Source organism: Meleagris gallopavo, chromosome 3 (genome assembly GCF_000146605.3).
Source record: "Meleagris gallopavo isolate NT-WF06-2002-E0010 breed Aviagen turkey brand Nicholas breeding stock chromosome 3, Turkey_5.1, whole genome shotgun sequence".
Lineage (NCBI taxonomy): Eukaryota > Metazoa > Chordata > Aves > Galliformes > Phasianidae > Meleagris > Meleagris gallopavo.
Window position 1 is genome coordinate 6,665,585 of NC_015013.2, and position 27,005 is coordinate 6,692,589.

At 36.9% G+C, this 27,005-nt stretch overlaps 1 protein-coding gene across 1 annotated transcript in view; it reads left to right on the plus strand.

Moving 5' to 3' along the window:
• KIF13A (kinesin family member 13A) overlaps positions 1–27,005 on the plus strand; it is a gene marked incomplete at its 5' end in the record, with an annotated part of 73,710 nt that overhangs the window by 26,001 nt on the left and 20,704 nt on the right. Inside the window, 20 exon segments of the mRNA XM_031552687.1 lie at positions 1,703–1,814; positions 2,197–2,409; positions 4,413–4,523; positions 5,559–5,693; positions 6,940–7,070; positions 8,112–8,198; positions 8,303–8,469; positions 14,230–14,440; positions 18,529–18,691; positions 19,351–19,491; positions 20,937–21,086; positions 21,347–21,511; positions 22,172–22,220; positions 22,223–22,344; positions 22,891–23,042; positions 23,162–23,294; positions 23,413–23,559; positions 24,463–24,501; positions 25,805–25,904; positions 26,003–26,129. Of these exon segments, the coding sequence (XP_031408547.1) occupies positions 1,703–1,814; positions 2,197–2,409; positions 4,413–4,523; positions 5,559–5,693; positions 6,940–7,070; positions 8,112–8,198; positions 8,303–8,469; positions 14,230–14,440; positions 18,529–18,691; positions 19,351–19,491; positions 20,937–21,086; positions 21,347–21,511; positions 22,172–22,220; positions 22,223–22,344; positions 22,891–23,042; positions 23,162–23,294; positions 23,413–23,559; positions 24,463–24,501; positions 25,805–25,904; positions 26,003–26,129 (2,655 nt within the window).

Sequence of the window (27,005 nt, forward strand, 5' to 3'; positions counted from 1 at the left end):
AAACAGCCCTAAATTAACTGTTCTTTTTGCTGTGAATTTTTCAGACATGGGTTGGAAAGTCATCCTTTAGACAAATTTAGGAGCTCCTTAAGGTTCTTTTCATTTTAGTTTTGCTTTCAGGTCTATACTGTCTTCATGCCACTTTGTTTCCTGGTGTTAGTCACATCTTTTGTGACTTTTTTTTTAACAGATTGTGTCACCTTACCCTCACATATCTTTGAAATATTCTGCAATGTTTTTGTCGTTCACTAAACGAATGAATTCAGAACCACTAGGATTTTCAAAAAGCATTAAGACTATGTTACAATTAAGATGGCTCTAGTAGTTTGAAGAAACTCAAAAGGATGGAGTGGAACAGTACAATCAAAGTTTTATTTAACTATCTAATCACAAGGCTACAAGTTGCCGTGGTAGTTATGCTCAATTGTCCAGATGCTCTTTACAAGTATGGTGGGCCAGTATGCTCTCAAGCTCCAGCATTCTCTGTTGTTACCTTTAGGCATCTGGTTAATGCTCTCAGGTTCCTGAACCAGCTCATCTTAAGCTTACTTGCCCCAGTGTCATTTAATATATACACAAGGTTGTATAATTGGAATATATAATTCATAGATGCTTTGCAAAGATTGCTAATAGTTAAACACTTGTTGGTAGAAGTGGTACATGCACCAAAGTGAACAAGCTTAGTTTCTTCAGCATTCTATAGAAATGGGATGTTTGTGTACCAAGCAGCTTGGAGAATTTTTCTGTTCTCATGTTTACATTCATGCAACATTTTTATAATCGGGAGATTAATCTATTCTTCCCTATAAAAGATCCTAGTGAGGCACCACCTCAACTGTAAGTCAGCTCCTTTGTCAAGGGGTATTGGTCTCTTCTGATGAACAGTCTTCCACTATCATGTAATGGCTGGTTAGTTACTAGGTAACTCATCAGACTAGTTCTCCTGTACCATAACTGACTTTCTTGTAGATGCCTCCTTATGGATATAGTTCAGTTTTAGTCAGCTGTTAAACTAGTGCTCTTAAAACATTGTTCCTAGAGACAGGGGATTATTGCTGCTCTGCCAGTGCTAACTCCTAATAGTGTCATGAGGCAGTGTCCATGATGGAAAGATTCTTAGTCTCTGAGAAAAGGTAGGTGTCTAATCTAAAGCTGTTATTCTTAGGAGGAAGTTTTTCACTCAGAGTGGAGACACAGTGGAACAGGTTGCCCAAGGAGGCTGTAGATGCCCCATCCCTGGAGACATTCAAGGCCAGGCTGGATGTGGCTCTGGGCAGCCTGGTCTGCTGGTTGGCGATCCTGCACATAGCAGGGGATTGGAACTGGATGATCATTGTGGTCCTTTTCAACCCAGGCCATTCTGTGATTCATTCTATGATTCTCCATATACTTAGGCAGCCTGCTTTACACTTGTCAAACTACAATACCTAAATGTTTCAACCTGGTCTTCCTGGAACTTTATCTTAGTACTAGGTAAGACTAAACACTGTACGTAACTGTTTTTTGTTCCAAATATGCAGCTTTAATAGATGCATTGCCTTGTTTTGATCTCCCTTGGTTGTTTCCAGCTCAAATTATTTTATAATATCTTAAAAACTGGATGTGAAATTTTGCGGAGCGCAAATTAAACCATTCTGTCTGTTTTATTAAATATACTTTTGAAGTACGTGCTCAAAACTGTTTTGTGCTTTTGCCTTTGTAGATCCCTTTCAACGCTTGGGTTGGTTATATCATCACTTGCTGATCAAGCAGCAGGGAAAGGGAAGAATAAGTTCGTGCCTTACAGAGACTCTGTACTCACTTGGCTTCTCAAGGTAATTAATACTTTCTGTTCAACATAAGCTAACAGCTTACTAGGTTGTAGCATAACTCTGTGTACTTAAGAGATTGTAATCTTTTTTTTTTAAAGAAGTGAGCAAAGGAGGTCATTGCTACAAGTTATCCCAAGTAATATATTGAGATAAGCATTTACTGTGTTAATTGTATGTGAAGTCCTATTTGGCGAATTTTCAATTACGTTGGGACTAAAGCTGATGGAGGTGGTTGGGAATATTTATGGATCATATTGACCAGTTTATATCAGAATGTAAATCAATGTCCAAATAGTGAGATTTATATTTTAAGTATCTTTGTAAAGACACAGTATAACCTCAGAACAGTTTTTAATTCTCAAATTTCTGTGACTGTACTCTATAGGACAATCTGGGAGGAAACAGCCAAACTGCCATGATAGCCACAATTAGTCCAGCAGCAGACAATTATGAAGAAACACTATCTACTCTAAGATATGCAGACAGAGCCAAAAGGATAGTTAATCATGCTGTGGTGAATGAAGATCCAAATGCTAGGGTCATCAGAGAATTACGTGAAGAAGTTGAAAAACTGAAAGAACAGCTCTCACAGGCTGAGGTAACGTTATTCATGACACAAAATAAATTGAGTAACCTGAACAAATGTCGAACGAGCTGGAAGACTGGATTTATGTTGAAGTCGTACAAAATCAGAAAAGGAAGTCTTACACTTATTAAAAAAAAAAACAACCTTGTTTCCTGAAATAATGTTTGTTTCTGTATAGTAACTTCAAATGAGGACAACATTGCACAGATGTTGATCTATGTCAGAATAGACTGTTCTTGAAGAACTTCATGTCAAATAGTAAATGAAGCAGCACAGATAAGAGCTACAACAGAACTTAATTGTATATACGTGCTAGCAGATGTTTCTAAATTGCTGGACTATATATTTTTGTTATGCCAAACGGAAAAATGAGAAGATGTAAATCTGGTACTGGATGACAAAACATGTGGGACATTTCTATCAAGAATCTTTAAAACTGCAAAACCAGCAGTATTCTATTGACTGAAGAGTAAATGCTATGTGGTTGCTGCATATACTAAACATACGTTTCTAATCAGAGCTTAAATTATCAGCGTAGAAGTACTTTTGGTGATATCTGAGGAAATGGGGCACTGTAGTATAGGAAAACGTTTCTAATATTTTCTGGCAACACATAATAGCTGTGGGGGAAAAAGAATACCAGAAGTATGTTTTAGGGTAAATTTGAGTGATGTTTAAACTTTACGTTCATCTAAGAAGTCACGTTGCCTATACAGACAGTCTCTTACAGGATCAAATGAGGAAAGCTGCCTTATGGAAAAGGAACCATTTACTTTTTTTTCCAAACAGAAACCTATTGTAATTCTGTATTTTAAATAATAAAATACTCTTCTAGTCTGTTCTTAGTTTTGTTGGCAGACTGTGGCTGCCAGCAGGAAAGTAGGAAGTTGCTTGTAGTTTTCCTAATTTTTCAAAGCTTTTTCTCTTCTTCTGTCTCTTCAACTTTCTGTTGAAAACAATCACATGAAGTTATAGGCCAGAATGTTGAGCTCTTATTTGGAGTGGAACATATTCAATCCCCTTGCTTTTCTTTCCTATTGTGAAATGAGAAGCCTGTGTTAGCTTCAGTGCATGCCTTCCTTCAGAGGTAATCAATGGTGTCATTCTTAAATGCTTAAATGAAACTCCAGGAACGCTTACAAAAGCAAGATAGAATGGAAAGCTAAATATCAAGAGGAATTTGTATTTAAAACTATTATTGGAAGGAAGGCTTTGGAGTTGAACTTCAGACAGCTCAGACTTAAGAGATGTAAAATACCAGAAGGCCAACTTTATCCTGGATTGCATCAAGAGAAGCAGGACTAGCAGGTTGAGGGAGGTGATTCTGCCCCTCTACTCTGTGCTGGTGGGGCCTCACCTGGAGTACTGCGGTCCAGTTCTTGGGTCCCAGCACAGGAAGGGCATCAAGCTGTTGGAGCTGGTGCAGAAGAGGGCCATGAAGATGGTCAGAGGGCCGGAGCACCTCCCCTATGAGGACAGGCTGAGAGAGCTGGGGCACTGCATCTTGGAGAAGAAGAGGCTCCAGGGGGACCTTATAGTGGCCTTCCAGTACCTGAAGGGGGCCTAATGGATAGGGAGGGACTTTTTCTAAGGGCATGTAGTGACAGAGCAAGGGGAAATGGTTTTAAACAGGAAGAGGAGTATAAGATATTAGGAAGAAATTCTTTACTGTGAGGGTGGTGAGACACTGGGACAGGTTGCCTAGAGAGGCTGTGGGTATTCCCCTCTTGCAGGTTTTCAAGGCCAGGTTGGATGAGGCTTTGAGCAACCTGGTTTAACAAGAGGTGTCCCTGCTTAGGTCTCTTCTGACCCAGACCATTCTATTATTTTGTCCTTTTCCTTTGCAAGTGACCTGTTTCTTCATCTTCTGCCACAAAATACACAGGAAAACAGTTGAAACCTGTCCTGTATCTACAGCATTTGATGTTCTGTTGGCTGTGTTCAGTTTCCCTTTTTTTAAGCAACTGTTGCAATGTGAACTGTACCTTAAGAATTTGCTAATCCCCATCTTATAGGCCATGAAGGCACCAGAACTGAAGGAAAAATTGGAAGAGTCCGAAAAGCTAATAAAAGAATTAACAGTCACGTGGGAAGAAAAGCTAAGGAAAACAGAAGAAATTGCACAGGTATTTCAGAAATTTTGAGGAGAAAAGGTCAGATATTCATTGAGCACAAGTCAGATGAATTTCTTGAACTCTGGTGAATTATGCTGTACTCCTTTTCTCTGCTGTACATTTTCTTTCAGTCTAAATTTCATTAGAATAAATGTAGTTTTATCGTGGTGTAATTGATAAAGGCTAATATTTCATTTGAAATTAGAACATAAAAGTGCATTTGAGATGTTCTTTTATTTATAAGAATGCAATGGGATCTTGAAGAGTTTCCCTTGGAATGGCTAAGAAAACCAAGAATTACAAAAGGATTGGAATTTTGGGTAGTGTTTGTTCTTTACATTTGCTGTTGCTTATAGTGTTTTCTTAACGAGAGAAAGAACATGAATACAGGTATTCACTAATGTTTGTTATTATCATACTTGAAATAAGACTTCGGGATTCCAGTGTATCTTTCCATCATTTCTGCCATCTGTAGATTAAAGAGTGACTTCTGTTGGTTATTCTTTCTAGTCTTAATGTTCCAGAAGCACACTTTGGTGCAGTCACTGCTAAATAAACAGACACAAAAAAATGCAGAACCTAACTGGCCAAGCCCAAACCAGAAAAAAAAAAAAAAAAAGATAAAGCTATGACAGAGCAAATGACACATTTGAACCAAGCAGATGCTTTAGCTGCATTAATAATAATACTGGAAAACTGTAAGCCTAAACTGCGACATGCTCTTCTCAAAATTATCTGACTTATTATCTTTCTTTTCACTGCAATTGAGATTAGTTTTTAATCAAAGCCACACTCTGTAATGCCTGAGTACCTCTGATACAATCATTTAAAGCATGTGTTTGAGGATTAAGTCTAACCTTTTGTTATTGGTGTATAAAAATTATATTAGTATTATACTTGACCGTTGTCCTAAGTTCTATTTTTCTGTTACAGCAATACTATAAGGGTGTGTTAATCTTCAGCTCTAGATGCTGTACTTTTATTTACTTGGTATACTTGTCTCTACGTATTGCAGCAGCCAAGATTAATTTATTTTTGTGATTGCAGGAGAGACAAAGACAGCTAGAGAGCATGGGAATTTCCCTAGAGTCTTCAGGTATCAAGGTTGGAGATGACAAGTGTTACCTGGTGAACCTGAATGCAGACCCTGCACTCAATGAACTTTTGGTTTACTATCTGAAGGTAAGAGTGCAAACAAGTGCATTTACATAGAATGGAAGGACATTTATTGTTTTTGTCTTCTAGCTTGATTTATAATTCAGAGTGTATTTAGATTGGTAAGTCTAGTTGCACTAAAGTAGAACAGGACACCTCCTGCTGTTCAGGTTTACTTTTTCCCTTGCAGTTCAGCTTCAGTAGTTTCCTAATTGACCTACTGATTGCCAACAGTGGAAGAAGTGCTTAGTATTTGCCAGAATTGAGATAAAACTAGGTTTTTCAGACAGGGTGTGAGTAGAATTACTTCTTGGACTAAAGAGCTTTTCTTCCTGAAGCAAGAGCCTGGTGTAAGATGCTTCTTTTTGTTAGGGAGTTGAGAATTTTCTTAAATATTCAGTGAGTTACAGTGTAAAGGGATCACGTTTAGCCATAATCGTAGGAGTAACCATAGGCTTCAATGGGAGAAAAAGCTTTAAAAAAAAAAAAGAAAGGAAAAAAGGTGCCAGGTGAGGAGGGAAAGTGAGAAGGAAGCCCTGTTAAAAATATGCTGAAATATATTTTCCTTGTTCTACTATCTTCCCTATCATTCAGTTTAGAATAGTCTTCCTATCATAGTTTCAAATGCAAACCTAATAACTCAGGCTGAGTAGGAAATATGCTTCTTAACAAGATAGAAAAGACTATCTTATCTGTTTTATGGGTATTTTTCTGCTTTAGTGGTTAAAATAAGTCTTTTATATTTGAACAGTAACAAATAGAGTACAATTTATAGTAAAACGCAGTTTTTCAATAGAGTTTTTCAGCAAGATTTACAGCATGATTGGCAATTATGTGGAGATTAGTATGTTTAGCTGCATTATTAATATAGTTGTCTTCTGAAAAGCAGCCAATTCTGTGTTTCTCATTTTACTTTCCTTGTTATCCTTTGTTCCACATGGCTGCATGCCATGGCTTGTTTTCTTCTCTGTATTATTCTCTGTATTGTTTATATGTATGCATAGTCTGGGAATATTTTAAAATCAGAATTTGTCTATCAGCTACCTTGTTTTGCTTTGCTTGAAGCTGTAGGAAGATAAAGTGCAGAGCAGAACAGAAGTGTATGAGAGACCTTTCCAGTCTTCAAATCTACTGTGGCACTATCCCTGCTCTATAAAAGTACCTAGCAAAGGACAACATGTAGATGGTGGAGTCTCAGTACTTCAACTAACATTGCTTTAGTTATGTAAACAGCAGAAGTTTGCTTCTCTCTTAGTAATAGCTTATTTTCCAGGATCACACAAGAGTTGGTGCAGATACCTCTCAGGACATACAGCTCTTTGGTATTGGAATCCAACCTGAACACTGTGAGATTGATATTGCTTTGGATGGAGAAGTCACACTCACACCAAAAGAAAATGCAAGGTAAGGACGATCAACAACACTTGTTTGCTCTTCAGAAAAGTGTTTGCTTTTCATTACCAGAAGATGACTTGCATGTGTTTTTATCAAGTCAGAAATATCTTTTTTTGATCAATGAATAGCTGTGGTATAAGTGACTTAGATACGTAGAAGGTGAAATTCAGAGATAGAACTAAGATTTCCTCACACGCCCCCACATGCCACTGCCTAATAACGAGCTATCAGTGGTTTAGCTCAGAATAGACCATCACAAGAAAGTAATCATTAGGAATGAGGAACCACTGCTTATTTATATATTGGCTGGTAGCAAGGTGACAGACTCGGTCCTGGCTATTTCAACCTGATGATGGGATAGGAGGCTGGTTCTTTATGTGGGAGGAGAAAACTTGCCTCTGAGAAGTTCCTTTTGTAAAGCTCGGTATTTTCTGAGAGAAGTGAGAAAAGAGATCCAAAGACCACCATTACTACTGTGTCTATTAAATAGGTGCTGTGAAGTCATATTCTCCTTTTGTTTCTGTTGTGGATTCTTGCATAGAATTCTAAATGTCTTTAGCACTTAATCTCTGATGACAAAAGATATGCAGTACTATTGTCTTAACTTTACTGCTTAGTTACAAGTATGCAATTTAGATCCTAGGGTCTTTTCTTATAGTTGAGTGCCTTGTATGTTAGCAGTATGGATTAACCTGTACCTTGGAGAGCTCTGTCAACAGGATTTATATGGAGCCAATGTTATGTAGACTTCATAAGAAACAGGTAGTGACCCAGTTTGAAAAATGGGCAATAAAAAGAAAGTTCAGCTAACAGTAATCTTTTCTGTGTATTTACGGAGAACTTGCAACAGTCAGAGCTGAAAGGGAAAGAGGTTTTGTTTTTACTTCTGATGCGAGGAATCAGACCAGTAACTTTCTCATTCATACATTAATGAGAACCTGGGTGATTTGTACATTGTGTAATATAAATCACTGTCTATACATGAGAGAAACAATACTTCTCAACCATTCAGTTTTAGGATTTTTCTGAAGTTGTGTTTTCTTTTTTCAGGTCCTGTGTAAATGGTACACTGGTATGTTCTGTCACTCAGTTATGGCATGGAGATAGAATATTATGGGGAAACAACCACTTTTTTAGGTAATAGTTTGTATTTATTTACCAGCTTTCTTACATTCAGTCTTTTTTTTCCCTGCACTGTTCTTCATAAACCTTTTAGAAACTGAATTTTTATTTTTACACAGAATCAATTTACCAAAAAGGAAAAGACGAGATTGGCTGAAAGACTTCGAGAAAGAGGCTTTGTTAGGAGAGCATGATTTGGATGCAGCCAGTGAAGCTTCTTCAGAGCCAGACTACAACTATGAGTTTGCTCAAATGGAAGTTATTATGAAGACACTGAATAGTAATGGTAAGAGAACTGACACTTCAAAAGTCCAAAGATTTTTTTTTTTTGTGGAGATCATTTAATAAATTCAGAATGTAAATTAATTTCTAGATAAAAACAAGTGATACAGTTACTCCAGTGGCCCTGGGGCATTTTCAGCAAAAGGTTTTTAACAGAAAATCAGGTGTAAATATCCACTCAGTTGTAAATGCACTTACAACTACACATACATTTATACTTCCATATAAATATGTGTACATATATATATATATATATATATATATATATATATATATATATATATACACACACACACATTCACATGCTGTTTGGGTGATCTTTGGTATTGTCACCCTGTTGCCTGTGTTAAAGCCTTGATATAAATATAAAATATATGTATGTGTATATACACTTACATAAAAATTTAATTACTGAGCAAATGGTCTAAGAGGTGAGAAGAAATTTAGCCAAGACAACTACGAATTTGCTTCTGCCCAGGCATAGTTTCATCTGTATGTCTGCTAATCTTTATAGTGCAGCTGAAATGTAATTGTGCAAGTAAAATCATCATCTAAGTCCTTCTGACTTGGAGTTTTGCAGGTTGTTGCAGATAGAAATGCACTTTGGATATGCCTGATTCATCCTTCCTTTTGCATTGAACATTACCAGCACCATCATAGATTAAAAAGACATGGAAACCTTAACAAGGCTGTAGTCAAAAACGTTACCTAGTGTAATTTTTAGCTTCTTCATCACTGTGAAGCTGTTTTTAATTGAAGTTTGTCAAAACCTATTGTGATGCCTTTTTCTGGACAGTTATTCTTGATAAAATATGGTATATAAAAGTAATGGTATGATATATGGTGTATTTAAAATATGTATAAAATGACATGATATTCTCTTGGCTTCCAGAAAGCAATTCAGAATTCATGTATTATAATATGGGACGAAGAAATGGTGAAAAACTTAGTGAAGTGCTGAATGCTTTGTACAGGTTTTCTAACTGCACATAATTTCAGAAGCAAATGCCTTTTTTTTCTTCTCTGACCAAGACAACATAGTAAAAGGCATTTTGTTTTTTCTGATCTTTCTTTGTATCTTCATAGTATTTCCATTCTTTGCTGTGGTTTAGCTGCTGAAATATAGTGATTTTTTTTTTCTTGGTTTACTCTTCAGCTTCCTTATTTTTTGCTTTTGACTACAGTATGATTGTTTCCTATGCATAATTCTGTAGAAATCATTTGCACATTTTTATGGTCTGATTGTGATTTTAATGTGTTTTGTGTGTGTGTGCAAGTGAGTTGCAGGTTCAAACCATTTAAGGTGGAAATGAAGTTATTGTTTGATAACAGTTATTCTTGTTACGGTTCACTCATACCAGGAGATGAATTTCAGATGAATCTGCCATCCTGGTGGTCTTCAGTGTTGTCATCCCTTGTGAAGACTCTGTTGCCTGTTTTAAGGTCTCAAACCATCCCATGTCTGTGCCAAAACTGGGATAAAGGTTTTGAACTTGATTGGCTCATGCATGACACTGCTGGAGAAATTTGAAAGCATTAATTGATGCTTGATCTGCTTGTCACTAACGGAGTTTGAATAAACTGCAGCAGCCAACAATAAGTCAGTACTCTTTGAGTGGAGGGTCGCTTATTTTGAATTTCATGTTAACAATGCTTCAGGCATCTTTACATTTCAATTCAGTAGGCTTTCTTGACTTTGGACCAAGACTATCTTAGTCTTAGCTGGGTTGTTTTCCCAGCTGTCTTCACTAAAGCACAGACTTCGCTTTTCTAATAGAGCTGCTTCCTTCCTAATGCACAGCAGGTGTTTGCAGTCACACATCACACAGTTTCAGAGGCATTGTAACCCCATTATACCACTTCTTGTCTCTTCTGCTCCCTCCTATGTAGGTGCTCTTAACTAAGAGGGGGTAATAATTGATAATAAAACCCTGACAAAGCAAGCAGCTGTGAGTGTCATTTGCTGATCTTCTAATTCCAAGCTAGATATCATTTTTACCCGTTCAGTTCTTCTTGATAGTATCTCTAAATTAGTTTTCTGACAGGCTTCGAGTTCGTTAAGTAGAAAGTACAGCAGATTTGTTTCAATACTATTTATTTATAGTGGGGAAAATAAATATGAGGAAAATAGAAGAAATAATAAATTAACTGATGCCTATTAATTCTAACATTTATATTCTTTGGGAAAAAAAGACACAGGGCAGAGCAAGCTTTGTTTTGTTTGGTGTTAAATTTGATATATAATTACTTTGGGTTTAGGTTTCTTCTTTTGCATCAGAAGTTGATACAGCCTGGAGCCAAGAGTTTATCTTCTTTTGCTTTGTTGTTTTTTTTCCATTCATCTAGTGTTACATAGTTGAGAACAGTAACTCCCTGTAAGTAAATAGCCTGGTCTCTGCTGAGCATAACCATTAGATTTTGTAGCATATAAGCAGTTACAGCAGTGTCACATTTTACATCTGGCTCCTGAGAAACTCTGAGGATAATGAGGAAAATGTGAAACTTTGAAAAGAGCTGTAAAGAAAACATCCTGATTCTTCCCGCCCTGTTTCAACACAATCATCTTTTTCATGGGATTCTGTCAGATCAGCATTGTACCACAACTTTGTGATGCTGATCTGACAAGGATTTATGCCTGTATAGGGTGCAGTGGCTAAGTAAACAATGAGATTAGATTACACACTTTCTCATTTGAGCAAGCAAAAAAGTACAGCTCAGGGTGGGGATTTTGATGCAGTTCAGCAAAGCAGTACATGTCAGAACCTCTTCCTAGCTTGCTTAGAAAACTGCACTAACATGAAATCTGAAATATTTTATTCAGCATTGTTATTGTTGGATTAACAGATTCCTGATGTGAATTATATAAAAATGCAGCAAGGTAATCAAATCACCATTTGTACGTTATTTTTGTAAAAGTGCTCTTTTTATAAAACAGTAATATTCTGACAGTTTGCAGAGATGTAACTGCATATGAATGGTCTTGTTGGAACCACTGAACTATTTTTGCCACATAAATAAGTGGAGAGGTGTGACACAATGCTTCTCACATTGTATGGAATTTACTGTGCATTTGACAGGCACCAGGTAGAATCTTTCCTAATTGGACTTTGCATGGGCAATCCAAAATAGTGGATTATAGTGTTTAAATCCATCTTAAACATTGTTTGCAGTTCTTCTGAACTGTGAAAATGTTAATCTTTTTCATCTTCTGTGTGTTTTGTAATTCACACCATATTTTAGTTTTTCACTAAAAGACTGCTTTTTCTATGTGAATCTTTTTCAAGAAATGAATTGGAGGCTTTTCTAAGGTGTAAATTTATGTTTTGCACTGCAATACAAGCATAATGACTCTCCCACCACAGTAACGAATTTGGTTTAAATTAGAAATGTTGGACTAGCTTGTTGCATCATTTGCCAAATGTTTTCCCTGTATCTTAAAGTAGCTGTGATTCTGTAAATGTCAGGAGCTGAAAAAAATCACTGTTGTGAAAGAATTGCTCCCTATCACGGAGCTGGTCTTGGAGCAATTTAGGAAAAAGTCTTAATGACTCAGCCTTAGATTCATTTCCTGTGTTTCCAAACACAATAGACCTTAATTTCTTCCATTCCTCTTCTCTGCCTGCTGCTTAATACCTGATTTCTCAGCTATTCTTACACAATGTTAAGGATTATACAAGAAATCTGTGCATGTGAAGATGACTCTGGTATTATCAGAATAAGTTAGGGGGAGGATGCAGGTCAACGTGAGTAACTTGGTTTGTAGTCTAGAATGTTAGAATTCATTTTAGTCAGTTTTTTTCACTGCGTTGTCTGTGTAAAAGCCAAAAATAGCTAAACATACTCCTGAGAACATCATGTACTAAAAATTGCTAATTCTGATTATTTTAAGGCACATCTGGATGACTCTTTTGCTGTTTGGTTGCTATTTATATTGACAGTTTTTTAACTTCATTACTTAAAAAAGCCATCGTGGCGGAACTTTAAGATGCCTTTGGGTGAAGCCAGTGGTTTCTTTCACTGACAAGATGTGGGCTACTGTAACAATCTGTAATCATAGTAGTTTTCTGCCAAAAATAAAGATGTGCTTTACATAAATCTCAATATTTCAAAAAGTTTGCTGAGAGGCGAATAAAAATCCACTGTAACAACAGATCCCCAGAGATCTTGTTTGCTTTTCTGGCATTTATAGTGGGAAGGATTTGTTCTGTGAAATCTCTCCTAGGCATCCATACATGTTGAAATCCCAAACAGCGCTTTAGTTTAACAAATTCAGTCTCAATAGCCTTTGTACTAAGTAGGTTGTTATATGTTACTGAGTACAGTAATACCACGTTTGTAGAAATACGAGGGATCTGTTTTGGGGGAAAGTGGCTGTGCCAGCTGTGGTGACCTGCATGTAGTGCTGTTGATGAATCCTCTATGGAAGCTGGCGTATATCCTCTACTGAATGCTGTAATAACCCAAATTTTGTTTCATGTAGCTTTGTAGTATCAGGAACATTTGCACAAAAATTTTAAGTCTGGATATCAGTAGTAAACACAAGATGATTCATAACTAAATCACACTGATAATTATTATTTGAGAAGTAGACTTGGAGTTCTGAAACAGGGCAGTATAATTAAATGTAGGTTCATTTTTCCCCTTCCTTTTTGACAGGCTGACATCCTTAAAAGTCACAACAAAATTTTCTTTTAATCTATCTTCAAAATGGAAGAGATATCACAAAGAATTATTTTAAAACTGAAGGTTTTGTTTTTTAAAATCTTGGCATATCCTAGAGCTTCAATCTTACTTTCTCTATTTAATATTCTGCCACTCCAACTATGGAACCCCCTCCTCTTCCATACCTTTCTGATATACATAATGAACAGTTATTATATGACGTGCTATCATTAGAATATATTAATATATAGATATAGATATAGATCTAATATATTAATCTAATCTTTTGCCAACCAGATTTTGGCTATATTTAAGATTTCAGATGTATATGCATGAAGGTGTGTGTGTGTATGCATGTGTATATACGTATGTATATCTATATACATACACATACTGAGAGTATATAAGAGCAGCTTGTTCTGTTAGATTCTCCTTCAAACTTGCCATTGAACCTAAAACTGGCACTAGACCAAGTAATCCTTTAATTTAGATGTAATTTAAGTTTAACCATAGTTAATTGACACAAGCAGTTGTTTCAAGTCAGAGTATCTAACTGGCTGTTTGCTCTGGCCAATTCTGAGATGAAATGTACTTTGTAGTTCCCTCCAGAACAACGTCTGCTTCAGTGTTGTGAAGTGCATTGGTGAATTGTGGTGCATGACCCTTTAGCTGTTTGTCTCAGTTTTCATCTGCAGCAATTCAATGTCTCATTCTCTGCCAAAATGGAGGAAGTAAATAGCTTTTTACTTCCTGAGATAATTTCCTTCTCTGGTTAACATCATCTTCCCTTGAATTTTGCTTTGTTTCCTTGTTTTCTTCTTACTGGTTTGTTCATTTTTCTTTTTTTCCTACTGAGATTCTGGAACATGCTATAAATCCCCAGTACTGACGTACCCAGTAAAGGAGGATGTTAACTGTTGTTACAGCTTCTTTGCATGACATTTACCTTGTTTGAATTTACTTAATTTGGTATTTATTATCTTGGGTTTTGTTTTTGGGACAACGAACATCCAGTGTTTGCAAAGAGTCTGGGCTATCTTGATTACTGGTACCATAAAAATGAAGAAAGTGACGTTTTCCCTTTATTATTATTTTGTCTCAGACCCAGTACAAAACGTGGTGCAGATCTTGGAGAAACAGTACCTGGAAGAGAAGCGGAGTGCTCTTGAAGAGCAGCGGCTGATGTACGAACGTGAGTTGGAGCAGCTGCGGCAGCAGCTCTCCCCTGAAAGGCAGCATCAGCATGGTAGTGACAGACTCTCCTACACTGCTCAGACTGCACAGCAGAAAGTAAATCTGTGGACAGAAGAGAGGTGAGAATGCATGAGGAATGCTGGAGTTAAAACAGGAATCAGTAAGAACTACAAAGGAAGGGCTCTAAGTGAAAGATGAGACTTGAACAGTCTGTCAGAAACAATATTTTTTTTTTGTAGAATTAAGATTTACCTGCATCAAAGTGTTAGGGCCTTAATTAGGGCTAGATTCTAATCCCTATTACATGTACAACATCTTCCTGTTTGATACAATGTGATATGAAATAAAAATTTAGCTTATTGATCAGCCTTACAGTACTTCTAAATTGTTTTATTATTTAACGTGCTTCTGAAATGTTTGGTTTAGTATTTAAGTTAGAAGAAAGGTAAGGATAGCATATGAATAAATTTGTCGTCTTGTGCTAAGGTGTCCACTAAGGATTGTTGTGTGTTCCAGAGTATCCAATGAAAATACAGGATTTTGCAGTCTGAAACTACAAGAAATATAATAATGCGAGTCTTTAAGTTTTCTATATGTGTTTCTAAAGCAGCCCAGCTTTAGAAGAGGATTCCCTTAACTTTGAGAACTGCAGGATAGAGTATAGTAGAGCTGTTAAGAAAGAAGAGGCTTGCAATGAAGTGAAAATACAGAAAGCTCTTTGTGAAGGAATAGCATGGCACCTGAACAAAGCTCTGGTAAAAGATCACGATGTGAATTGCAGGAGGAGTTTAAGAGGTAGATCAAGAAGTTGTGAGCTGAGTTTAAGCAGTGTGTGTTTGCATCTCAGCAAAGAGGGAAGTTTGTTTTGTATCACTGGGGAGAGAAGGATGTCAGCTCCATGGAGCTCCAAATCATCACCCAGATGATTTTTTTTGTCTGGCAGGTTTTCATTGTACAAACAAGTATTCTGTCCTTAGGTTTGTTCAGCAGGAAGGATGACTAGGTGTACTAATAGGTTACTTGTAAGCATCTATCTTCTTTTTAAAATAAAACTTCATTCTTCACTCACTGATTTTTCTATATGTGGAGAGTTTGATTGCACTTTCCTATTTCATTTATTTTTGCTTTGCCCTTCAGCATAAATAAATTAATGTACAAGAACTGTCTAAATAACGGAAACCAATGTTGTGTTGCAGCTTTCAAATTCAGAACGTTAAAAATAGAACAGAACAGATCTTAGTTTAGTTATTATGTGTGCTTTTGTTTTGTAATTTCTGCCAAGTTTGGCCTGGAAAAAAAAAAGCAGTCTGTTCACACGCTCAGCCATGATGCCTAAAATGTTTTCCATGGCAAGCTTAGGGAGAAGCATTGCTCTGTTTCAACTTCAGTTAAAATAATTGTTTGCCCCTGTAAGAGCTAAAAACAGAATTGTTGTACTGTGAACTGAATGTAAAGTATTGCAGAGTCACAGTTGTGATTTGCAGGCTGTTTCAGTGTTGCAGAGGAGCGTGAAATAAAGAACACTCTGGTCTGAATCATTGCTGTTTAATATCGAACACAGCAAAGCAATCAAGATATCATTGATAACCCACTTCAGTTGCAGAGTGGAGAAGTGGGCTTATGGGCAAAGGAAGCAATATCTCTAAGAGATGCAACAGAAAGGAGGGAGCAGCAGAAGAAAAAACATTCTTGTCCCTGAGAGTCGGAAAGATAAAACTGTAATTGATAGTCTAACAGTTAACCAAACACTATGACCACAAAATGACATAAAAATGAAAATCTGGAATGGTATCAAGGCTGAGAGTTCTGCCAGGCTTCTCTTCTCAGTATTTGTTAGAAGATTTTTAGGGGGGGGAGCTGAGCTTTGAACAAGTGTTTTGGCTGTGGGCTTCATGTATTTCTTCTGTAAAAGTATGGCAACAAAGCTTGTAGAGGATGTTCACGAGCCAACTGGCCAGAGGGCAATAATGCAGAAAACATGAGAAGACTCAGTGTAAAGAACATGTGAAAGACCAAGTGTCTGGGTTGCATAGGGTTTGGTTAATGCTGTTTTGGCTGTCATTCTGTTGCTAATAGAGCTGAACCCTACTGGATCAGCCAGCGGAAGGAATTTGATAAGCATCAGATGTGGGCACATGGTTGTGTCTGTCAGATCAGCTAGAATACATTACTCAGAGTTTATTCTAGCTTTATGCTGACTGTGGGAGGACAGATGATACCTGATACAGTGCTAAAACCCCTTGGTGTAAAGTAAATCCATTGTAACTTTGAACAAATTTATCTGTTGGGTGACTGGTGGTGGTGTACTGGAGCAGGGCTCTAATTTGTTATGAGTCAGCATTCTGTATCTGGCACTGAGAACCCAAGAGACTTGCAGTGACACTTTGAGTGTGAGATCTGAAGGTTTCTCTAGTGCTTGGCTTAAACAAGTGTTTGAGTATTTCATGTTCAGTGGAAATTTGCTGTGGCTAACACACTGAAATTTGTCATGTTTTTTGTGTAGTAAAAATTAAGAAAGACCATCCGAAACACATTTTTTTAGCTCAGTTTCTGGAAGAATGATGCCGTAGCAGCAGAAAAACAGAACTGCCATAAGAAAATAAGAGCTACCCGTAATAGTTGCTTGAACTGTCATTACTGCTTGTAAGTCCTCCTTATAGTCTTAAACCATCTCAAAGGTCTAGCAAAGATAAGGATGGTGTGGGAGCAACCCCAAAAAGCTAGCCAGGTGCAGGTTCCTGAGTGAAGGAAGGGACTGGCTGTAGGTGAATACTATGTGGCTCCTAAAGCACTTACAGATCAAAAGTCTTCCGCTTCTCAAATGGGATTGCTGTCTTGCAGTGGTTGCAGGTGTAACAGACTCTCAGCATGAAGCACTACTTAATGAGTAATTCTTCACTCTACCTTCATTTTCTGGGTGAATCCAAAATTAGAGCAGTCTGTGGGATGCCTCACTGCAGTCGGCCAGAGTTGTTCTCTTAATCTTTGTAGCCAGACTAACAGAAGCAGGAGAGAAATTTTCCATGTAACACCAGGAGTATATATGGAGAAAGTGGACTTCAACTATATATAGCAACTATTCAAGTTCCAGCAAAATCCACCACTGTTGCAAACTCAGGCCAGATAGGTGAGAGAGACAAAGCAGCACGTTTCAGCATGTTGAAGGCTCTAAAAAAATTCAGTCTTATGTGCTGATGCTGTTAGTACTTTGTCACCTTGATACAGTATCAGGGAAGAGTCAGTGCAATGTAAGCTGAAAATTTGTAGGAGGCAGCGTTGGTCACTGAGAAGTCTGAAGTTTGATCATGAGTTTTTTGCAGAAGGTGATGGGACACCTTCTGTAAGTTCTGTTGGGGTTACAAGGAAGGCAGAAAGGGGATCTCAAGGCAGAAAGGTTTACTCAAAGGATGGTTGTGATGCTTCTAAAAAGCAAGTTAAAAATAAGACTCCCAGGTATGAGTGCATTGCAGGTGGAGATACGGTGTATGTCACAGCAGGTTTGCCAGGTTATGTGTTAGAAGTGATTTGCTCAGACAGGCCCTACAAACCTTTCTGGAATTTGTCCAGAAACTGTAGTGTGTACAGAGTGCAGGAGCTTTAACCCGTGCTCATTCATTGATTTAGTTAAAAGGTACTCTTTGTAAATAGGACTTCAGGTGTTTTTTATATATATATATATATATTTGAGGTTGCTTCAATATATGCAGGATAATCCAAGAGTCTGTAAAACTGCAAAGCCCTGGCTGTAATGTAAAGCTTTGGCCTGCAGTGATTTCAGATTCCAGTGTCACAATATGAGGAAGAACAGTTTTTATTAAGATGAAGTATTACATGTAGGGACTGGTAGTTTCTGTGGAACTCGACTACAGATTAAAGGCGAAGACAACTGCAATTATTTCACTTCTTGAAAGAATATCCCTGGGGCTCTTAACAAATTATCACTGTAACGTCTGCCATAGTATTGTGCCCTTTTTATTTGGGCATTACTGTGCTAGGCTTATCTCTACAATAATATATTTGTTTCATATATGATCACTGTTCTTCCTTCATAAAATTGTCCAACAGTTTCGAGTTTGCTGACGTAGTGCAGTATGGCATTTCTCCTTAAACTTGCTTCAGAAAATTCTTTGTTAGCACCTCTATTTGCAGCTTTCCAATAATAGAAATAGGTTTCTGTGTATTTTTCATGTTCCCTACTGCACCGCAGGGATGAATTGTTTCGACAGAGCCTGGCTAAACTTCGAGAGCAGATAGTGAAAGCAAATACACTGGTGAGAGAAGCAAACTTCTTAGCAGAAGAAATGAGTAAGCTGACAGATTATCAAGTAACACTTCAAATCCCTGCTGAAAACCTCAGTGCCAACAAAAAGGTAATAGCATAATAATAGTGCTGGAGAATGAAATAGTTTTATTCCTAATAAAAAAAATGTAGATGCATTTAACATTCATCTTCAACTTAAGGCCATAAAATTTTATTTTTGTTACATTATGTGTAGACAAAACATAGATGCTACCTGATTGTAATATATTGAAAGTGATTAACATAAAAATGGCATCACAGTATTAAGTATGGCTCACAGTGTTCTTCCAAGTGTGTGATAAGGGTATATGAATGTGGTCTGTGACCAGACATTTCTGTTCTGCTGCTCTACAACCTGAGTAAAGTGCTGCATTTTAGTTGTTTGCAAAAATGACCCGTTTTAAGATCCCTGTAACTTTTTCTAAAGTGCTTTCCTGTTGTAGTATTGCTGTAAATATAATGGTAGCAATTAAAATAGTATTCTCATCATAAGTTATTTAACTGAGAGTTGTTAATGGTACTGTGTAAATAGAAGTTGTTTAAGAAGGAAAAAAAAGGTCTGAATCTTCAAAGATGTGTTAGAGGACAAAGATGGTATGGCTGGCATGCGGAGGAAGCTGTATATTGTCTATTTTATTCCTTTTTAGGAGTACAATTTGAGCGAAAGGTTAAACTACTCACATTCATGCACGGTTCCTACAGTTGTTATTTTCTTTTCTTCTGGCTTAGAGGGGTGCAATAGTGAGTGAGCCTGCTATTCAAGTGAGAAGAAAAGGAAAGGCTACTCAAGTGTGGACTATTGAGAAACTGGAGAACAAATTGATTGACATGAGAGATCTCTATCAAGAGTGGAAGGAGAAAATTCCTGAGGTATGAAATACTTATTTTTGAAAGGGATCACTGTTTATTTTCTTCTAACCCCTTTCAGTATGTTGCATAGATGAAGTGAAATGAGTTAATATATGAAAGAGTGTAGTACTATGCTGGAAAAAGAAACAACTGAGAACAAAATGCCCATGCAGAGTGAAAAATAGACATGTCTTATCCTCATTTACATTCTCAGATATGGTTGTGCTAAGCTAGCGACTGACTCATGACAGCAGTTAAGGCTTATGTTTACCTTCCTTTATACAAATACCATGCAGATAGGCATTAACTCTGAATGGAAACAGCAAGCTGCACTGGAAATAGTGATTAAACATTGGTCAGCATCAAAAATATCTAGGATGACTAGAGTGCCCATGCTGCTTAATTACATTTCAAGTGCAGAACACATCAGTGGGGTAGAACTTGATCTTAAAATGATAAATATGCTGTAATTTTGGTTATATATCCTCTAGCCTTAAAACAGTGAAAAAATCAATTAAAATTATGTAGTCTGCATCAGTATCTCTGTGAGAACCAAGTGATGTTTCCTGAGAATCTAAGTAGCAGATCAGATTTAGAAATGAGTGTAGGACTTGTTAAAAGCTTGTTGGTTTACTTGTTGGACAGTAAGATACACCTTACTGTCATATGGCCAATATGGAGCACCTGAATTATTTGTAACAAGAATCATTCCCAGATATGTTTGAACAGAATTGTGCTTTTGTTCCCTGCCTTAGACAAGACAGTGGGAATCTCTAAAGTCCATAATACAGGGGATGCTGAGCACTTCATCAGCGCCCGTTGAAGGCAACAATGATTTTGCTTACTTTACTAAGAACTGATAGCGCCTTCTGTCAGTGTATCAATATACTTTCCTGAGGCAGGATTATTATTTCCACAACATATGTCATGCATAATGCATTTGCTGTATATACTACATGGAAGCATGTAAGTCAAATGGAGATGAGGAAAAGAAAAGAAGGGAAGGAGAGCTAACATGTCCACTGATGTGTGCATATCATGCCGGGAATCTGCATAAATTTTTCATTGGCTTTTATGAAGTACTTGCATAGAAATTGCTGCAGATGTGATCTCGCCTCTTGAGTAATCATAGTAGCAATTGTAGGCTTAAGTAGAGTAATCCTGCAACTTCCCTTTTGCCATAGTGGCTCCCAGCAGCCATAACAGCTCTTCATCTTGGGGATTATTTGTGCTTTCATTTAAAAAGTAAAGACATCCTTATGTTACTACTTACCATAGTAAAGAAAGGGTTGTATGTCTCATCTCAAATATTTCATTTTAGATTTCCCTTTCTGTTTGTGTAAGAGGAAAGAGCAGAAATACGGTAGTGACTTAATTTTTGTCCCGTGATCTTGTATTGCTTGGTAATCCAATTTTGATTTCCATGCTTAAAGTTTTTGAAATACCTTTTGTGCTCTTTAAAACAGATAAGGAAGCTCATTGGCAAAAGAGGTGATCCTTTTTATGAAGCACAGGAGAATCACAACTTAATCGGTGTGGCAAACGTGTTTTTGGAGTGCATTTTCTATGACGTTAAGCTGCAATATGCTGTGCCTATCATCAGCCAGCAGGGGGAGGTAAAGCGAAACAGTGTCCTGATTCCTACCTGTGCATTCAGACCTATGTGTGGGTAACGTTGTTTGTCTGTTTGTTCTTAAAAAAAGCTTAATAGTTCTGCGTACAAACAACTTCTTTATATTGCTTTCATGTCATAGTTGTGAGCTGTTCAGTTCTAACATTCAGTGCTAGTTAGCAGGCTCTGTATGCCTCCTAGAGTAAGATATTTACCATCTTTTCCTTTGAAAAGCACAGAATCTTAGTATTTTTCTTGCCTTAGGTTGCAGGACGATTGCATGTTGAAGTAATGCGTGTCACTGGGTCTGTCCCAGAACGTGTGGTAGAAGGAGATGACTCATCTGAGAACTCCAGTGAGAGTGGGAGTCTGGAAGTCATGGATAACAATGGAGAAATTATTCACAGAGCAAAAAAGCTCTCCTGCAGAGTAAGTGAGAGCACATGATGAATTTAACAGTTTCAGACCTTTGTAACTGTGTAGTCAGTCTCAACTACAAAACTACGTAAGCAATTTCTTGCATTAAATTTTATAAAGGTGAAACAATTTTCTTAAAAGAGAGCGATTTCTCTCGGTTCCTGTTCAGTGCATGCCAATCTCACTGGCCATGCTTGCCAATGACTGAGTTGATCAGCATTAGTTTCTGGTATATGTAGATCTATATAATAAATACTGACATTACAAGGACTGTCTTTCATGGCAGACACAGAAAGGGAAATAGTTTTTCCATATATCAGTTTGCTATGATTTGTTTGATTATCTAAAGTAGTATCAGTGGCTGATGTCTAGATTTCATTTCTTCTTTTATGAAAAAGTTATGGAAGAAGTCATTCAAGAGTATTGTCTTCCTCAAAGAAAGCACGTGCATGGGTAGGCTAGTTAGATGCATGTAACTGTTCTCCTTGCACCTGCATTTCTGTATATGCAAAATACAGATTTCCTGAGTAGGGTCGTCTTTAAGAGGCAATCAGAGATATCCTTTCAAAAAATCTTGGTGGTTGATAATTTTTGTGTAAATAGTTTCTTTTTAAGCAGTTTATAACCGAAGGAATGATGGTATTTATGAGTACATCCATCTTGTTTGCTCAGGTAAAAATAAAAGAAGCAACTGGACTGCCACCTAATCTCTCCAACTTTGTCTTTGTCAATACACGTTTTGGGATCAGTGCGAGTCAACAGTAGCAGCACCAATTGTAGATCCAGATGTGCCTTCACCTCAGAGCAAAGATGCTCATTTTACAGTGACCTTCTCTCATTGTAGGGTAATTATTTTTAGCATGGAACAATATTATCAGAAGAATGGTATATTTGATTTAAGCTGTTTAGAATTTAAGTGTTGTTTTCCTTGGGGGAGGAAGGATGGAATCAAATAGTATAACTAATGACTTTTGAAAACACTTTTGAGTGCTATAATTTTTCTCTTCATCTCTTTGTAATGCAGTAAAATGGAAAATGATCTTATAAGTTCAGTTGTCACCTTCAGTGTGTACAGAGAAAACTATAATTTATATAAGGATATTTTGTACAGTTGTTTGATAAGCTCAGTAACTTTAAAAGTCTTATTGGAGCTGCAATGGGGCTTTAATGTAAATTTTCAAAGCACGAGACTCAATATGCATGAGCAAGAAGCATGAGTTGCTGAAATGATTTGTTTCACAACTCTTTTAACCTGTCAAGCTTTATAATCTGAGGTGTATACTTGTATCATGCAGATTTGCAATTGTTTGGTGAGTCTTTGCAAACCAATTGAGGATTTGCAATTGTTTGGTTTCATTGGTTGTAACGTGTTTTTTTTTTCTGACTTCTAGGACTACGTGGTGAACGTCACAGAGGAGTTTTTGGAGTTCATTTCAGAAGGAGCTCTTGCTATTGAGGTGTGGGGTCACAGGTGTACAGGCAATGGCACCTCTGTTTGGGAAGTTGACTCTCTTCATGCTAAAACTCGGACACTGAGAGACAGGTATGAATTACACGTGGATGTTTTAATCAGCTTTTCAGAGGTTTTCTAATACCTGTGGTGCACTTAGCATATTTTGATGAGGCAACCATTAGTTTTTGTGGGTATGTCTTTTTTTTTAGGTGGAATGAAGTAACTCGGAGAATAGAAATGTGGATTTCCATACAAGAATTGAATGAGATGGGAGAGTATACTGCAGTTGAACTCCATCAGGCGAAGGATGTAAACACAGGGGGGATTTTCCAGCTTAGGCAGGTATGTCTTTTTCCTTGTTGCCTTGTTCATACTTAATTTGATTCTTAATTTTATTCTTAGATTCCCTCTGTTTCTCTCTCCCTCTCTGTCTTTCTCTATCAATTACCTTCCTGTTCAGGGTCATTCTCGCAGAGTTCAGGTGACAGTGAAACCTGTGCAACATTCAGGAACGTTGCCTCTCATGGTAGAAGCAATTCTTTCAGTCTCTATAGGTGGTGTGACTGCCAGATCAACCAAATTGCAAAGGGGCTTGGACAGCTATCAGGTAAGACAGTTACTTTTTCATGTATTGATTTATTTTCTCTTTTTACTTTGCTGTTTTAGATCCTGCCCAAAAGTTCCAAAATGGACGTTAGTTCACACTGGTACATGATACATTATTTTGCTGTTTTAGATGTGTTTGAGGCTAATGTGAGTATAGGGTGCTAAAGCTGCTTCTTTTTTAGCTTGCTTGTAACTTTAGTGTGTAACTGCTAAAGAGCCAAGTGTGATATCTGGATATATGCAAGACCACAGGCATATGGCATTTAGTTTTACTTTTGCAACAGTAAAATTAATACCAGATTAATGATTTGGTTAATTTCTCTCATGTATGAATGGTGCAAGTTGAAGAGTAAAAGAAAATGAAAATGAGTAGGGATAATGTCTTACAGTGATATAACATTTATCTTTTTAAGCTGTTACTGAATGCAGCAGGTCTTAAGGAGTATAAATGACTTGCTGTTGCTGCCAGACAAATGCATATGGAAAACAAGGCATTCTTTTAATAGTAGTAGCAAAGAACAAGTGGCCACCCAGGGAAGCATGGCACTTTCAGTCATTCAGAACGACAAGTAATTCTAACCTTAAGTACAGACAAAACTGTAAATGTGAGGTTTGGCTGTATGCTTGCTCAGTCCTTTTTCTGGTGCTGTATTCTATACATTCCTTTTTTTGCTAAATATAACTTCATAAAATCATGGCTGAGATGCTGTATTCTGTAATGAAGAAAAAATTGATCCTCTCTATTAGTATGACTTTGGTTACTTGAATGTTGTATTTTTAACATTTTACAAGTTTGTTTGTGTCAAGAAATGTTTGCGCTCATGGTTTGGGGGCATTTCTGTGATTTTTCTGTTGAAAAATGCATGTTCTTTTGTTTTTTACACAATTTATTTTCTCCTACCAGAAGGAGGAGGATGATGGTGGTGATATGGATAGTTATCAGGTATTGATGCTGTTGCTGTCAATCCTGTGGCATGGGGCACAGCTAATGCTAATAGCCAACAGCTTTCAAATGAACAAGCATAGTGGTGCAAGCAAAAGCAGCTTTGAAATATATGCTATGCATTTAAGAGGCTACCTGGGCTATAAAACACTGCTACTTCAGTTTATCTAATGACTTTATACTCTTGCAGTGTGTTCTTCTCTCTATTGGCAGTCAGCTCTCCTAATGGGCTACATGAATTGCTATATGAATAAAAACTTAAGAAACTTGAATTTAAAATGAAAATAGTTTCTATTGAGTATCTTACGGAAAAAAAAAAAGCCCTGCAGGTAAAGAAATTTTTCTCAACCAAATTACACAACAAATGGCTTTTTAATTTTATTTTGTAAAGAAAGCATCTTAACCTCTTGAGTTGTGCAGTTTTCTGAAATGCTTCTGAGAGCAAGTGGAGGATGAGAGTATGAGGAGTACAGGAGTTCAGTGAAGCAAATTTTCTATTTTCAAGCTTAGAAACCTTGAACGTGTCTCTTTTGTGATAAGTGATTGTAGGGCAGTCAAAGCTGAGAAAGCTTGAAAGAAGAATTGTTTAAAAGATGGCAGAGGCCAGAGGAAGAAATGTCTAAAAATCTAAAGAACAGAAGAGATTTTACACAAGTCTTATTTTTAGTAGGCAGCTTTACAGAGGTAAAATTAGTTTGGTGAGAATGCTGACATCCCATAAGATAATGTGTTAGATGCTACGACCTCAGAGATACCAGTTAGGTACTAACTTCTTGCGGGCTGTTTATGTGCTTCCTGACAAATCACAGAGAAGAATGAACCAGATTTTCTGTGATACCACAAAGCATGATTGCATGATGGGTTTTGTTTGCATGAGAAACCTTTTAATTGCACTGATAGCAACTACTAGCAGTGGAATTTCATGCAGATTTGAGGGTATACTGACCTATCTAATCTTCAGGAGAACTTACTATCAATTCATTATACCTGTTTTTCCTATTCCATGTATTATTATAAAGTTTAATTGCCACTTCTGTAAATAATTAGCCTGTGGTGTATAATCCTGTTCAATAACTGAGGTTGTCATATTTTCTTTTTCTCCTTTTGGAATTTGAGATTTGAAAGCAAATAAACTTCCATTCATGGGTGATGAGGTACTTAATTAGCATGCATGTTATTTGGGGGAAAATTTTCTACATCATGCAAGCTGTTTAATATCAGTTCTGATGAAACTATCACAAAATTCGCTGCCATTTGATCTTAACCACAAAGTGTAATAACTTCCTTTTTTCTTCCATGCTAGGAAGAAGACTTAAACTGTGTACGAGAAAGATGGTCGGATGCGTTGATAAAACGCAGAGAATACTTAGATGAGCAGATTCAAAAGATCAGCAATAAACAAGGTTTGAAACTTAAAAACTCAATGATATGTACTTTACTCCCTATTTCATCAACAACAAAAAAAGTGTCTTATATATCATATTAACCTCTTCCTCTGTAGAAAAATCTGAGGATGATATAGAACGAGAAGCTCGGCTGGTGGAACAGTGGGTAGGGCTGACGGAAGAAAGGAATGCAGTGTTTGTTCCAGCACCAGGCAGTGGAATCCCCGGTGCACCTGCAAATTGGTATGTTCAGAAAAAAGAACATTGGAGTGGTTAGCTTTTTCTGTAGGAACATTGTGAACTAACAGGGCAAAAATCTCAGGGTGTTTTATAGCTTCCTACATTTTACTGCACTGCCACAAATTACACAGAGCTGGCATGAGCTCTCTGATGCTGGTTAACTTACTACATAAAGTAGTTTTGAGGTAGCTTTGAAGGTTTGAACATCACCTTTGAATTTAAAAGTATTTTACTTTGTTGTTTTGTTTTAAATTCTGAAAGTTTTCTTGTAATTTGACTTCCTTTAGCCAAAAAAAAGGGAATGTATCTAAAATGAACACGACTTCATTGAGTTCAGGGTGTGGAAGGGATATATTCTAATTTAAAGGGTTGTTCTCTTATTCGATTCAAATTTCTACTAATGTATCTTCAATTTCATTTCAATTTGTGTTTTAAATAAGATTATTGGAACTAACCTTGAAAAACATCAGGTTACATTTGGGAACGTATGGACAAGAAATAACAAGTCTAATCAAACGTACACTGATGTCCCTGATAATACCTAAATCTCTTATTCTCTAGGTGAATAATGTAGTGGTATTTTTTCCTCTCAAACTTAAGATATTTTTTTCCTTTATTCACCTGAAGAATACTGTTTTCACATAGCTAGAAATGCATGTATTGTTATAAAGACTATGTCTTGTCAGTAGTTACCTATTCATTTGTTTGAAAGGTTGCTAACCTTTATGTGTAAGATGACTGCAGCTAGTTAATTTTATAAGAAACAGAGTGGGATTTTTAGAACTGTCATCATTGTAACAATTGAAATGCACTGAAGTGTGTGCATTAAGTTTTGGTAAAGCATTATATTTCGTTACATGTGAGATAGGCAAAACGCTG